At 48.6% G+C, this 13,627-nt stretch overlaps 5 protein-coding genes across 5 annotated transcripts; 3 read left to right on the top strand and 2 right to left on the bottom strand.

The window, feature by feature from the left end:
- The first annotated feature begins 1,017 nt into the window (after positions 1-1,017).
- BDW43DRAFT_178525 (uncharacterized protein) lies at positions 1,018-1,715 on the top strand. Its single transcript, XM_032038833.1, has 2 exons — positions 1,018-1,403; positions 1,477-1,715. Exons 1-2 carry the CDS (start codon positions 1,144-1,146, stop codon positions 1,556-1,558), a joined length of 342 nt encoding a protein of 113 aa, XP_031896665.1. The 5' UTR covers positions 1,018-1,143; the 3' UTR covers positions 1,559-1,715.
- A 1,872-nt stretch (positions 1,716-3,587) lies between these two features.
- On the top strand, positions 3,588-5,854 carry BDW43DRAFT_287736 (WD repeat protein). Its single transcript, XM_032043190.1, has 6 exons — positions 3,588-4,475; positions 4,698-4,797; positions 4,893-4,959; positions 5,026-5,363; positions 5,445-5,571; positions 5,633-5,854. The coding sequence occupies exons 1-6, from the start codon at positions 4,169-4,171 to the stop codon at positions 5,774-5,776; spliced, it is 1,083 nt and encodes a 360-aa protein (XP_031896664.1). The 5' UTR covers positions 3,588-4,168; the 3' UTR covers positions 5,777-5,854.
- A 1,167-nt stretch (positions 5,855-7,021) lies between these two features.
- On the top strand, positions 7,022-8,225 carry BDW43DRAFT_178287 (uncharacterized protein). The gene has a single exon (XM_032038831.1). It carries the CDS (start codon positions 7,132-7,134, stop codon positions 8,047-8,049), a length of 918 nt encoding a protein of 305 aa, XP_031896663.1. The 5' UTR covers positions 7,022-7,131; the 3' UTR covers positions 8,050-8,225.
- On the bottom strand, positions 8,222-9,512 carry BDW43DRAFT_314680 (tRNA guanylyltransferase; the record flags this gene model as incomplete). The annotated part of the gene is made up of 7 exons (XM_032047864.1): positions 8,222-8,458; positions 8,514-8,618; positions 8,679-8,767; positions 8,827-9,002; positions 9,074-9,118; positions 9,175-9,306; positions 9,403-9,512. The coding sequence occupies 7 exons, from the start codon at positions 9,510-9,512 to the stop codon at positions 8,222-8,224; spliced, it is 894 nt and encodes a 297-aa protein (XP_031896662.1).
- Positions 9,513-12,414: 2,902 nt separating this feature from the next.
- On the bottom strand, positions 12,415-13,620 carry BDW43DRAFT_178395 (Fibronectin type III domain protein). Its single transcript, XM_032038832.1, has 4 exons — positions 13,328-13,620; positions 13,073-13,266; positions 12,930-13,012; positions 12,415-12,535 (listed from the first exon to the last, which is right to left on the bottom strand). Exons 1-4 carry the CDS (start codon positions 13,441-13,443, stop codon positions 12,518-12,520), a joined length of 411 nt encoding a protein of 136 aa, XP_031896661.1. The 5' UTR covers positions 13,444-13,620; the 3' UTR covers positions 12,415-12,517.
- Positions 13,621-13,627: the final 7 nt, after the last annotated feature.

Raw genomic sequence — 13,627 nt, 5'->3', positions numbered from 1 at the left:
GGATGCGGACCGCCTCCCACACTTAGTGAGATGATTGAAAGTTACCGTGGGCCACTAAGATAAAATATCTCCGTGTCCTAGACAAGCTCTGCCCGAGATTTCAGGCATGAAACGTCAGGCAGCGGTACCAACACTGTGGGTGCAGGATTTGAAGCTTCGGGCGTGGCTCCCCCTTCGAGTAGCGCCGGAAAAAAACAAACCAGAATTGGCCCCAACCCTCCATTTCCGCAGGGTCACTAATCACGGCATTGCGTGCAGCCGCTCCGGCGCGGATCGGCCGTGAAGTTCGTACAAAGCTATGCCGGATTGCGGGTAGTAGGCTATAGGTAAGCAAATTTTTAACTTTTTTTTTCTAATTTTTTCTCAACTCCCCCCAGGTTTTCTAGTACTGTACAGTACCTACCTTCGGTACAGTACTAAACTTTCTTCTTCAGTTAGATACATAACGATACTATGTTACATGTTACATAAACACCCCTGTACATAGGCTATGTAACCTCGTACATCGTACCTACTCCATACATCCCCTTTCAATAAAATATATCTCCACGCTTGTTCTCTTTCTACCTCCATTCGGTGGGTTCCTCGTATGACATCTGAACAGCACTGCTCGGATGCTAATACAGATAAGGTGGAGGTGTTCTCTAACTCATATCATCTGATTATCCATAATAAGCCATCGTAACTTTGCGTCGAGCGTGGTTCCTGTACATGCTACGGTATGCAAGAAGCCCATGCATCACCGGCCATATACATTCCATACTTACTGCGTGGCTGGACGGCCTCCATGCCCATGTGATTTGTAAGGAATAGATAGGCAAGTCTGATCGGTTGATCGTCTCACCGCTTCCCAGACTCTCGGGTCGAAGGTGGTGATGCATGAGCTTCATGCATTGTACCTTGTCCAGTCATCGTGCATACATACACTGGGCATTCCTGGACGGTCAACTTTTTGGGTACCATTCTAGTCAATGGAAGACTTAGTTGCCCATAGCATAACGTACAGCCGACGTGTGTCTTGTTAGGATTATGTCTCAGGATCTGGGCCGCTGGCAGTCCGTGCGGTTTGACACGGATGGATCCTTTTAACCCAAAGCCACTGGAGGATGAACTACTCAAGTCTCAACAATCACCCCTAGGGCTATGTTAGTTAAGGATGGAGACTTACCTAATGAACCTTGTTTGAGGAAGATAGCTTTCCAACAACCAACGAATTGTACTTGTGTACTCCTTCAGCAACTAAGGCGAGACACAGTCGGCGCCTCTGGGACGGGGATCAACGTAACAACAGCTGAGTGGCCTGCGCCGTCTTTTCCCCTACGGGTGATTCCTCTTCCTCCTATCGTCTCTTGTACCCACACTACCATTTTTGGTACAGCATCCATCTGTCGGGCGCTTTGTGTGTATGTCTATTCGTCCTTTCATTTGCAAAATCCTAGCCCCGGCGAGAAATAGTCATAACTTTAAAAACTCTAGGAAATTAAGAGGAAGAAAAATATGGAAAAAAGAAAAACCAAAAAGAAAAATCACCCCTCCTCCCCCTTACTTCCTTTGCTAACGACCTCAGAACTTTGGTACCATATCACAGATTGTCTCTAAGCGCCCTCTACCAGGACTTCGTCACAAGAACCAAGTATATACTCCGTGCGTCAGGGGGTTTTGGGGGGGAGGGTTTTGGCTGGCTTCAAAGCCCCGTACCAAGCTGTCAGAGCCCACTCGAGTCTATCCTTTCCGTGTCTAGTCTCGTCTATCGCAGGATGCCTTGTGTTTCGTGCTTGACTCATTTTCACAGAAGATTAGGCGCTCCCTTTTCAATTTGGGAGAACTCAGGCTCGGACGAACTCACCTGGATCAGCCTCCCGGACGTAGACAATGAGTCCGGTGTCTGTTCCTATTCTGGACTCCTCCTGTTGGGGCGGATATTATAGTCGCGTTCACCAAACGCTGCGACAACTCACCGACTTGAGGACAAGAGCCCCTCCCCCAATCATAAAATCCAACGGTAACACCAGAGCGGAGTATTGCCTTAGCATTCTCAGCACTGTCTCGACCTTCAAATTGTACGCATTTTGTCGGTAACCAATTAAAAAAAACCACTTTGTCTCTAAATGAAAAAAGGCACTCAATCGTTGATACTATTTCCTGCTCCTCTTTCAAAGACCCGTACTTGATCGGCTTAGTGGCTTCGTTTCCATATACCCTTTCGCCAACGAATCGAAGGCCAGTGATGGAGAAATAAGTGCCTCCATCACAAGAAGCCTCCTGAGTTTTCTACCAAGAAAAAAAATACAAAAACAATAAACAAATACACAAACAAAAAAGACCCCATTTTAGTTATCTTCTTGACTAACTACCCTGAACCAGGTGCGAAGGCTACTACCCCGTTCGAGTCGCTGGGTGAGGCACCAAATGGGCCACCTTGCGTCACAGTGGATTAATTTTAAAAGTGGTCACCCAATGGTTAAGATGAAGAATCGCACGGTTCCATCTCTAGGTTGTCCCTGAGAGGATACTGTCCTGTCCGTCACCGGCCCCGTTTTGCTTAATGCTTCACGCTCCAGGCGTCCCTGCTGGATCCTTTTTAGGAACGTTGAAACCGTCTCGGGGCCTTTTTGCGGCAGTGCATATGCAGAGTACTCCTGGCTTCGCCGTTTCCGGGAACAGAGGGAGCAGTCTTTGACAGGAACTGGTCTATTCGCCTGTTTTACCCCCTCATGCTCCACTCTGCTATAATACTGCGAATAAGCTCCTTTGGGCATTGGCCAATCCTGTCGCTACCATCGCCATCCATTCATTCACATCGCTGCACCATCAAGTGCACTTGGACGGGAGCCCTCTATTCCAAAACCTGTGGTCAGACAATATCCGACTCGGCATCCGAACTATAGGTCGTCATTAACTCATTTCGTTCCTCCAAGCTCCTCAGTATGGCAAACATCGAGTTAAAGACAGTCGTCAGTCTCAACATGGTAGCAATCACTAAGCCAGAGCTGGTTTATAGCAAAATATGTCGTATTAATTGGAACTCTAGATGCGCTTGGGTTCGACTAGGTGCAGTATGGCCGAATTTCACTCTGGTCTCGTTTGTATATATATATAAATTTGCCTCGGACTACCATTAAGAGGAAACACACTCAAGGATGAGTCGGTAGAAGTACTCGCGAAGCCTGACTACAACGCCTCACGTAGCTGGGAATCTTGATTCCTGCTGCGGCTGGCCCGCCCGTCTCAGGCTAGAAAGCGGGGATGTCTGGGAAAAGGTCTTAAGGGGCGTAGGCTTAACGGTGATAGCCCTATGGCGGCACAGTTCCAGGCTCCAGACATGCAATAGGCCTCATTTATCATGTCATGTGGGAATAATTGCCTCCATCCTTATTCTGATTTGCTCTCACTAGTAGATATATCCCAGTAGTGCCGTAATAGCTCCATGGGGGGTAGTTCCAACGTTTCTGGGCAGGAATAGAAAGGAAACAAGGAGATCTTTGATTGGCGAACAAGGTGGCATGGTCTGTCAGGAACACCAACTAAAATTAACAAAAAGAACAAAAGAAAACGATAATAGGTACGGTACCTCTTTGAAGTTGTAGGGATTCGTTACTAAAGTTCACCCCCATTTCCCTAGTCAGTATGGAACGAGGTTGTTTGTTTGGTTGGTTGCCGGGTTTGGGTGCCGCATAAGTGAGGCATCCAAATCGAAGACCCCTCCGAAAGAAGAGGAAATTTCTTGGCTTTGGCGCAGCTTCCGCAGAAATGAAGCAACCAACCATCGGCGAATCCGGGAAAAGAAAAGAAAACCTGAGAAGAAGAAAAAAGCAAAGAAAAAGGCCACTCCTTGAATTCGCCCTGTGATATCCAACTCTCTTCCTTCGTCAGTTAATTATTTCCTATCGGAGTAAGCCACGTCAAGGAGAGGACAAAGAAAGTTGAACTACCCGGCCTGGCTTGATATCGAGACCCCTGGCAGCCACCTACCTGTGGGACGAAAGTAGCAAACATTCTTTGGGCGAGAACGAGGCCGGTAGGGCACGCATCATCTTCTGTCTTTGTGGGGCCATCTATCACACTGAGGCCGAGGCTCGAGGGTGTTCAATAATCAATTGGATAATTGGCCATTTGCCCTAAGACAAGCCCATCAGGGTTATATATACTAGACGATCCCTATACAGCCATGCATACACTCAAAGCCACGGCGTCTTCATCGCTCTCGCTTGCCCAGGACAATTACATCTATTCCATCGCGGCGTCACACCCAGGCTCATTCGCTGCTATCGCCTCGGACGACTCACTGCGTGTGTTTGATGCCGCTGGCCTCAGCCATGTGTCCGTGATAGCTGCCGACGCCCACAAGGGAGTCACATCGTTGAAATCGTATGAGGTGGGTCAGCAACTGCTTGCTACTGGAGGAAGAGATGGGAAGGTGAAGCTTTGGGATCTGCGAAGTGGCAAGAAGTCGGCAGTGGTAGAGGTGGAGACATGTAAGATTCCCTGCCTTCTTTCACCCTTTCATCTTTTCCTCTCCTCTCGTTGCTTCATTCTGTTTGGACTTTGGAGGGCCTTGGCTACGTCAGATTTCCATTTTGAGGAGCCCTTTCTCAGCGTTGATGCTTTGTGATGACTAGGCCAACTAATTCAAAGTTTATGGTGCACTCTTACCCAATCACACGATTATTGATGGCTAATTTCTTCTTCCCTGACAGCAAGAGATGCGCCAGTGCTTTCGATAGCCTGCTGTCCTACAACTAACAGCCTTGTAGCTGGTACTGAGCTTGTGTCTTCCCAGGCTGTCGTCGCGTTTTGGTGAGTTTGTTGATAGTTCATGTTGGCATTGCCACAGATTATTGAATCTCTCCACTTGATATTTTTGTTTCACGAGCTGCTAACTGACTTAACAGGGATGTCAGATCACCCGGTCAATTCCGACTTCAGTACGTCGAAAGCCACAATGACGATGTCACTGAGGTAGGTCCGACCCTATACCTAGTTTACACGTCTTCCTAACAAATCCTCCCGATCGACAAATTGTAGCTTCAATATCACCCAACCCGAAACAATATTTTGCTTTCTGGAAGTACGGATGGCTTAGTCAACATCTACAACACCGATATCACAGACGAAGACGAGGCTCTTGTCCAAGTCATCAACCATGGCTCGGTACATCACGCCGGCTTTCTAAGTGAGAGGACCATCTACGCGCTCAGTCACGATGAGGTTTTCTCGATTCATCCAGCCACGGATCCGGAAGAAGAGATACAAGAGCCCAACCCTATACAGTTCGGTGACTTGAGACAGCCCCTGGGCTGTGAATATATCGCCCAGCTGTGCGTTGGCAGTCAGGGCCCCTATGTTGCTGCCGGTCATAAGCTGTGAGTAGCATTTTTTTTAATACATTTTTCCCTTTCCCCTTATACTTCTTTTCAATTGTCTGGTGTGCTAACACTATCCAGTGAGAAACAACTAGATTTGGTCCCTCTTACTTCAAGCCCATCCTGGCAATTTGACCAGCAAAATCTGTGGCGCCTTCCTGGTGCGCACGGTGAAGAGGTTGTTCGTTCCGTCTATCTAGACGAGCAGGTATGTTTTATCCTCTTTATAGCATTTCTATTCAATTAGCAACTAACCAGCTCAAACCTAGTCCCAATCTGTGTTCACTTGCGGCGAAGACGGATTTGTCCGCGCCTGGAAACCGGAGTCCGGTGAAGAACAGGCAGATGAGTCCTCCGGCAAGACCGCACGGCCCAAAAAGAATAAGGATAAGGGACGGTTCAAACCCTATTAGATTAGGTCTCATGTGTTTGCTCCATAGTTACCACCTCCTCATTGACCGCCACCATAGAATGTAAAATACGTAATCTACGAAATACGTTTCCTGTCACGGCGTACATACCTATACCAGTATTTTCCACTTCCGAATGTATTTGCACGACAGCCCTGCTCTATATATAATATATATATATGGGCTGTAAAGGTACTGTCACTATGCCTACCATTAACCACAATCGGAATAACCCAACAATCCTCATTGTTAACCCCCCTGTCCAAATCTCCAACATATAGATCGCCGCTCACTCTTACATTCACTCAGTGTATTTAACCAACACACAAACTTACACCTCCTGTCCACCTCACCAGGAACACCGTACACATGTCAATCCCATGCACACCTAAGGGTAAAAACTCCCCGGTCCCACATTCCTCCGGCACCACTAGTAGACTATATCGCCAACCCACACTGCCGTCTCGGGGGGCGGATGGGATGCGGTCAACCAGCTTTTTCCGATGAACCACTTAGATACCAGGAATGGATCACATCGGTCGGTGCTAGTATCTCCACGGTTACGTTGATCTATGGTCGAGTTTGCAGATGTGGGGCCCGTTGTTCGTATGGTGTGGGTAATATGTGCATCTCGGCGGAAGAAACCTCCGAAATGAGTGGGAATATGGATAGGGATTCGGGATCAGGATTCGGGATTAGGGTAAACTTGGGGTTGGGGTTTGTTTGATCTACGGGTATTTGGTTTTCTTGGAGGGTTACATCAAACCTAAAAGAAAGAAGAAATCAAAAGACTGACTACTACTGTATGCCCCCGTGCGGGTAGTCCAAAGTAAAACCAGCAAAAAGTAGTCCCCGGCCGGGATCGAACCGGGAACCTTTTCGGAACTACTGTAGTGAAAAAAAACCCAACCATTAGTCCATGGTACTGGTTATGAACGTCTTTCGGTTCTAATGCAATTGATAAGGCTGAAAGAAAGGTACCCGGTCGGAAATCTTATCTCCTGCGGCGGAATTTTCTTTCTTCTTTTTCTCTGGGACTCGAGCTTGGGTTCATTCCTTCATCTTTCCTGCCTCCATTGTCTTTTTCACCCCTTCTCTCTCTTCCTTGGTTTCACCCTCCTGGTGGAATATTGATTAGGACTGCTTATATTATGATCCCGGCCACGCCCCTATAACCCATACATTCCCTAGCTCGTCGCCCTCACCAGCGCATATCTGAAAAATCATATCCATATCCATATCCACATCCCATCCCATCAGAACCAAATCTATAATTACTCCCCGAAACCAATATATAAACCCCACCCCACAATCGCCCTAATCGCCTCGAAGCGCCAAAAGTAATAAAACCCCCCAAGATGGACGCCCAAGCCTACCTAATCCGCCACGGCTGGTCCGGCCCGGGCAACCCACTTAACCCCAACCGTCGACCAGGCACCCACGGCGGCCTCGGACTCACGAAACCGATTCTTGTGGCGCGGCGCAAAGGCAATCTCGGCGTTGGCAAGACGACGACCAAAGACCCGACGAACCAGTGGTGGTTGCGCGGATTCGAGGATGCGCTGAAGGGCGTGGGGGATGAGAATAGTGTTGTGACGGAGAAGAAGCCGAATGCGTTGACTAGTGAGCTTTACCGGTTTTTTGTGAGGGGGGAGGTCGTTCCGGGGACGCTTGGGCCGGGGGAGAAGCGGACAAAGGAGGAGCAGAAGTCTGAGTCGAGAAAGAGGAAGAAGGATGATGGGGATGGGGATGAGGAGGAGGACAGGGAGGCTAAGAAGCTGAGGAAGGAGGAGCGCAAGAGGAAGAAGATTGGCAAGCTCGAGAGTGGGGGGGATCCTACTGCCTCGACTGATCGGTCTGATTCTAAGGGTCGGAAGGAGAGTAAGGAGGAGAGACGGCAACGGAAGGAGGAGAGGAGGAGGAGAAAGGAAGAAAAGGAAATGAAAAAGAAGATGAAGAAGACAGCGGAGACGGAGGACAGCACCGGTACTGATGAGAGTGGAAAGTCATCTACTCGCAAGAGCAAGAAGGCGAAGGAAGGATATAACCCGGAAGAGGACTATCCTACTCCGATGTCGATCGAAAATGATCAGACGGAGTCTAGTGGACACGATGGATCCACGACGACAATAGAAAAGTCGAAGAAGAAAGAGAAGAAGGAAAAGAAGAAGGACAAGGAAAGCAAAAAGAAAAAGAGCGAGGAGCCCTCACTCGAGGACGGCTCGAAATCAAAACCGAAAACCTCCAAGGGTTCCAAAAATTCAAGAACAGTCTGAACTGATTGATGGTACATTCGCTTTTTAAAGGATATCATTGTTTGCCGATGGCCGTACATAGATAGATACCCATTTTGCTACAGCTACAGCGGTTCTTATGAAGATCGTATTTTATATCATAAGACATCTGAATCTGATATCCTTATTTTTACCACCATAATTCGTAACAAGCTCAAGCTACTGTGGGCAATTTGCCCGGCTTTCCTGAGAGAATCCAAGGTCTTCGCTCCCAGAATTCATCTTTAATGATGTCGACATGGTCAACAATAACCTGTGCCTTTCGGCGCAATTTACGAAGCTTGTCCTGTTGTGATCTGGACGTCTTTGTTTCTTGAAGAAAGTTACCTTCCTCCTCGGCCAGCGCGCCTGAATTGTGCTCTGATTTTGGCTTGATATCCTCTAGTTGGTACTACAAGCTGGATTAGTAAACGGGCTGTATGCCGCAGTATTGCTGATCCACTCACTTGACGATAAACTACGCTTCCCTTCTTATAAATCTCTTCCTCGTTGTTATAATTAATCCCGAATCTCTTGAAAAGAATTTCATTCTTGTCCGATGACACGGTTCCCTGTATTCACAGCAATCATTAGCCTTCCTCATGAGAACGAGGATAAAAAGAACTACATACCTGTAGCTCTCGTTCTGCATCCGTGTTGCTCATACCACCTTGTTGGACCATGGCCCAAAACGTTGTGTTGTAGAGGTTGTTAATGTGGCCTGTTAAGCAAGGTTGTGAGATGTGATCCCAGTAGGCAAAAAGAATGCGAAGGACTCACAATCCACCTGTCTCCAGCTCATGTAATCCCGTAGGTTCCTAGTAGCTGGATAGACAACAGCTCTCCCGTCAAAGGAAGGTAGATACGGTGACTGAAGAGGGGTATCTGGGAAGTACCTCCCCCACAGATATACATAATGAGCTGTGAATGTGGATACAATAGTCGTTACTAGCTTGCTGTTATCATGAACGTCAGTCTAGGCCTACTTGCCTGGCCCTTAGATGAATTGGAAGACAGCGCAACTTACGCGTTCCGCCGCTCGAATAACTGGCAGCTTGGATGGAAGACAAAACTGGGATAGGTTAGTATCGTCTGTTGTGAAGCGCCACATAGAGCTAGGAGGCAGACCTATATTCATCGCTGACACCATATGCAATACACAGGTCAGGAAGGTCTTTCATGACCTCTACAGCCGCGGCATTCATTAGATCTAGCGCGCGGCGGTCATTAGGTTTCTTGAACTGATAGCGGTCGGTAAGTCTGTTCAGGTATTTAGTGACGGAGTAGATGAGCGCGATCCAGGAGGTAGAGTAATTGATATTAATGAAGAAAAAAGGAAAAGAAAGATTTACTAACTTGTGGAACCCTCGTCCATCGATGCGGACTACGATCCAGGTATTGGGGAGCAAAACGTCTGGTTGCTCGAAGGCCTTGACGTACTCGTATCTGGGATGAATATAAGCCATATTGTTTCGAAAGACTCAAAAGGACTCAGTTTGGAAAATACTTTGAGTTGGCCATTTTTCTAATTAACTATATGACTTTTTGTGCGTAAATAATAATAGTATGTGATTTGGCAGAGAAGAAAAGCAATATGAATAAAATTGTGCGGACGCCGCTTTAACCGACGGGTAGATTAAATATGATGCCCGCCAGAAAATACATATATTTTTACAAATGAACTGTTCCTCTTACAGCAAGAACCACTTTAAAAAAAATATGTTAATAGAAGGAGATGTATATAAAATGAATGATTGAGATAAAAACCTGAGATAAGGAAACCAGGCACTAGGCATACGCTATCCAAGAGAGATTACTACCCAATGCTTTATAAATGAAACTGTCCAACGAAGGAGTGAAGACTGACATCTAGCCGAATTCACCCTCTCTGCAGTCGGTGAGCCATAAGAGTACCAAGGAAAAGAAGAGCAAAGAAAAAATACGATCAAGTATGGATATCCTCTGAATGTTCCTCGCCGCCTGCTTCGCTGGCCTGTTCACTGGGCCGTTCGCCTGTTTCACTGGGCGCCTTTTCCGGTTTCTTAGATTTGCGGCTGAAGAATCCTAGGCTGCTTCTGGTCGATCTATCCACAGATGGGGCACTGGAGATAGTGCTGTCCACGCTCATCGCAAGCTGCGACTCGCCGTTACCGTCTTCGTCGATATCACCCTGCGAGGGATCACCCTTCTTAGAGAACAGACCTGAACGGTCCTTCCATGAGCTGAACTTGCTGGAGCTGCCCTTCCGTGTGATCTTCCGAATGAATGACTCCTTCGAGCTACTGTTATCCGCAGAAGCTGCTGAGGGTATCTGCTCTAGAGACTCATACGAATCCCCGGTAAAGACGCTTAGTGAGCGAGAATATGATTCCTTGGAGGTACGAGGCTCAGATGGGGATCCATCTTCCATAAGGAATTCAAAAGAGGTGTCTGCTCCATTGTCTCTCGCCCGTTCCTTATCCTTATCCTTCTCGGAACTTCTGCTAAAGATGGTTTTGAAGGTAGGCGCAGCAGGGTTCAGTTTCGGGGTGACGGGTCGATGTGAAGATGATGGTCTCGTGCCAATCGGTGCCTGCAGTGGCCGACCTTGTCTCTCAAAAGACGAGTCCTGGAGGAAATCAGGCTCGCCCGTGAGTCCTAGGGGTAAATGGCCGGATGAGCCATATGAAGTGGACTGCCGGCGTGAGTGGGTTCTAGACCAAGTCGAGGGTGAAGCCCAGTCAAACCCCAAAGGACTCCTATGGCCCGGCTTTTCCGCCGACGGCCAACCAAAGTGCCGATTGTCCGTGGATGGATGGGGAAGCTGATTTTCGAAAGAAAAAGTTGACGATGGCCTTGGTGACAACGAGCCCCGTCGGACAGTGCCTAGGATTGATGAGGGATCAATGGGATCATGTCTAGGACTGAATTGGTTATATCCAGCGCTGAGATCGGCATGTTCGGTCGACTTCATCAAGCCGTTTCCACTGCCGAAGCCAAACCTGCTAGGGGAGAAGATACTTGTAAAAGCAGCTCGACGGGATGGTATATGATCGGAAGAACTATCTGTGGTGACACCCGTGGTGTTGCTCCTTGGGAACAAGGACATCGGGTTGGCCCAGTTTCCTGTATAGCTCAAGCGACGGCGCCTGGAACCAATAGGGTCCATTTCGTCTAGATTGCGTGGAAACGACTGGCTTTGGCCCGGCTTCAAAGAGCCTAGTAAAGGCGGCTCATCTGCCAGGGTTTTACCACGAGGGCGATGGAAGCCGAAGAGACCAGACAGTCGCCGCGAGGCACTTTTCGGAGCTTCTGCGGCGTCACCTATGTGTACGGACTGAGAATCAGTCTCCTGGTTCTGACTCTCATGAGGACTAGCAAAGACACTGCCAGGTCGGCTCTCGGAAGAGTCTGGTGAGTGTGGACCTTGGGGGAAACCCTCAAGCTGGCTACTTGACGATTCAATATCTGAAATTTGAGGACGAACAATTGGTCGGGGGAGCTCTGGTGACTCTTCATCCCCAAGAAGGTCGGACGGAAGTAAGGCGTCAGCCCGCGGGCTCATTTGAGGATTGCTGAACGAGAAATCAGAAGTGGAATCGGCCTGACTTGACAAACCCGGAATAGTCATTCCGTTGTTGATATTGAAGAAGGCAGGGCTGGGCCCAAATGTAGGCGAGCTGGTAGATGGCGCGTTGTAATTGATACCACCAGAAAACGAAGGTTCCATGGCTGTGAAGTTCATGGGAGATGAAACATTGCTTGTGAGAGAGCTGCGGTGACGACGTGGACGGATAGTCGCTGTGTTTGACAAGTCTAGATCCAGAGCGGGTAGAGAAAAAGGTCCTGTGGTTCCGGGTCCTTGCGTTGTCAGCCACTTTAAGCGCTCTTGCGCCTCTTGATATTGCTGTTGGGCCTTCGCGCAAGTCAGTGTCTGCGATAGAAGTAGGCTCTAGGGAGTCACAAACCTGGGCATGTATGTTCACTAGAGTAGCATATCGAGCGTGAAGGTTGCTCAACTTGATTTCCCACTGCCGAGCACGCTCGTTGTCGATTCGATCCAATTCCCTGCCATCTTCACTATCTGGACCTTGGTGCGTCTTCCTCTCCTCTTCTAGCTTTTTGACTCGGCCCCCTTTGTCTTGAATCTCATCATCGATAACCTTCATCTCTGCTTGCTCTTTTGCGATCTTCTCGCGCACCTCATCCGCGCGTTTCTTTCCATCCTCTTCTATACGTGCCTTTTCCTCCTTTGCCTGCGCAGCATCGGCCGTCATCCGTGACATCTTTTCCCGCCACCGCACAATATCATTTTTGCGCTTCTTGCGCTCGGACTCCTTCTGTTGTAAGAGCCTTTCACGTTTCGCTCTCTCACTTTGCACTGTGCGATTGACGCTTTCTAACTTATAGACATGTTTCTTCAGGTCACCGCTCGCTTCGTCCTTCTCCTTCACTCGCTTCCTCAACTCGTCACGCTGCTTCTCCAGCTCCTTCAAGAGAGCGACATGTTCTTCCTCTTCGTCAGCAGTTTGCTTCTCGACATTTTCGTTTTCATGTTGCAGTGACTTCAGCCTGTCGGCAAGCTTCTCTAGAGTCTCATCCCGATCCCCGGTGATCGCATTTTTCTGCGAGTCTTCTACGTTGCCGTGCGAGGATTCCGGTCCGCCAGCGGCAGGGGATTGCTTTCGACCAGCCGAAGATCGTTTCGTCGGTATCTGCCCTCCACTATGCTCGCGGGACATAACCGGGGCCGAGGGAGCTGCGAGGCCGGCTGTCGACCGGGGGACTGACGCCCGAATCGTGGGACCGCCAACCGGCGCATTTTGCTGGGTTTGGGACAAAGGAAGAGATAGTGTCCGTACGTGAATGATAGAACTGGGTGTCTGGAAATTGGCTGCACTAACGGAAATAACGGATATATGATAGATGTTGCCTGGTGCTAGATTCAAGATTTCCACTGCGGTTTCCGCTCGTTTCGACTCGCCTACTAAGAATGACCGTCAGCCCTAACTGCGACACCGGAGAAAGAGCGAAGGAAAACAGTTACCTTTGGATCCGTTCACCTGAATGATATGCTTATGAATAGAGTTGTGAAACTCCGGTTGTTTCCAAGCAATGCGAATCTCACGGGCAGTGATCCCCTCTAGTGTAACGTCTGGTGGCGGAGGGATGTCCAATCCGAGTTTTTCCACCAGGACATCATTCGGAGTCTGACAGACTTGCCATGCGCGATAGAGCAACCTTTAACAGAGGTCAATTAGAAGGGGATAGATGTGATATATAGAAGCTGACGGGTACGTACCAGATCAAAGCCCATAAAATCGTAACCGCCAGGAAAAGAGCCATGACACCTCGTACCCTTACTCGGGGAACCACGCTAGGGTAGGCGTCAAAAGATAGATGCAGCGGCTCATACATCCCAGCGTCGGATACCCATGGAGACGGGTATGACAGAAGAGGGGAAACAGACAGATTGGCGAGAGAAGCCAGCCTCTTCGAAGTCCACTTTTTTTTTTTTGGTTGGTCGGGCAGTCAAGTACGGTCGGCAACTTGAACTATCTCCAACAAACTAATCCGCGGAAACAGCGTGTGTGGGGCGGGA

The sequence above is a fragment of the Aspergillus alliaceus genome (assembly GCF_009176365.1).
Source record: "Aspergillus alliaceus strain CBS 536.65 unplaced genomic scaffold BDW43scaffold_49, whole genome shotgun sequence".
Taxonomy (NCBI): domain Eukaryota; kingdom Fungi; phylum Ascomycota; class Eurotiomycetes; order Eurotiales; family Aspergillaceae; genus Aspergillus; species Aspergillus alliaceus.
Note: the sequence above shows the minus strand (reverse complement) of the source record. Positions and strands in the feature narration are given on the sequence as shown.

Bases quoted from the DNA above. Each gene is read 5' to 3' on its own strand.
- BDW43DRAFT_178525 (XM_032038833.1), top strand. From the start codon at position 1,144: ATGTTAGTTAAGGATGGAGACTTACCTAATGAACCTTGTTTGAGGAAG. The intron at 1,404-1,476 runs GTATGTCTATTC...TAAAAACTCTAG, and splicing joins ATCTGTCGGGCGCTTTGTGT to GAAATTAAGAGGAAGAAAAA.
- BDW43DRAFT_287736 (XM_032043190.1), top strand. From the start codon at position 4,169: ATGCATACACTCAAAGCCACGGCGTCTTCATCGCTCTCGCTTGCCCAG. The intron at 4,798-4,892 runs GTGAGTTTGTTG...CTGACTTAACAG, and splicing joins CAGGCTGTCGTCGCGTTTTG to GGATGTCAGATCACCCGGTC. The intron at 5,572-5,632 runs GTATGTTTTATC...GCTCAAACCTAG, and splicing joins CCGTCTATCTAGACGAGCAG to TCCCAATCTGTGTTCACTTG.
- BDW43DRAFT_178287 (XM_032038831.1), top strand. From the start codon at position 7,132: ATGGACGCCCAAGCCTACCTAATCCGCCACGGCTGGTCCGGCCCGGGC.
- BDW43DRAFT_178395 (XM_032038832.1), bottom strand. From the start codon at position 13,443: ATGTATGAGCCGCTGCATCTATCTTTTGACGCCTACCCTAGCGTGGTT. The intron at 13,267-13,327 runs GTACGTACCCGT...CCTCTGTTAAAG, and splicing joins ATTTTATGGGCTTTGATCTG to GTTGCTCTATCGCGCATGGC. The intron at 13,013-13,072 runs GTAACTGTTTTC...GGTCATTCTTAG, and splicing joins TCAGGTGAACGGATCCAAAG to TAGGCGAGTCGAAACGAGCG.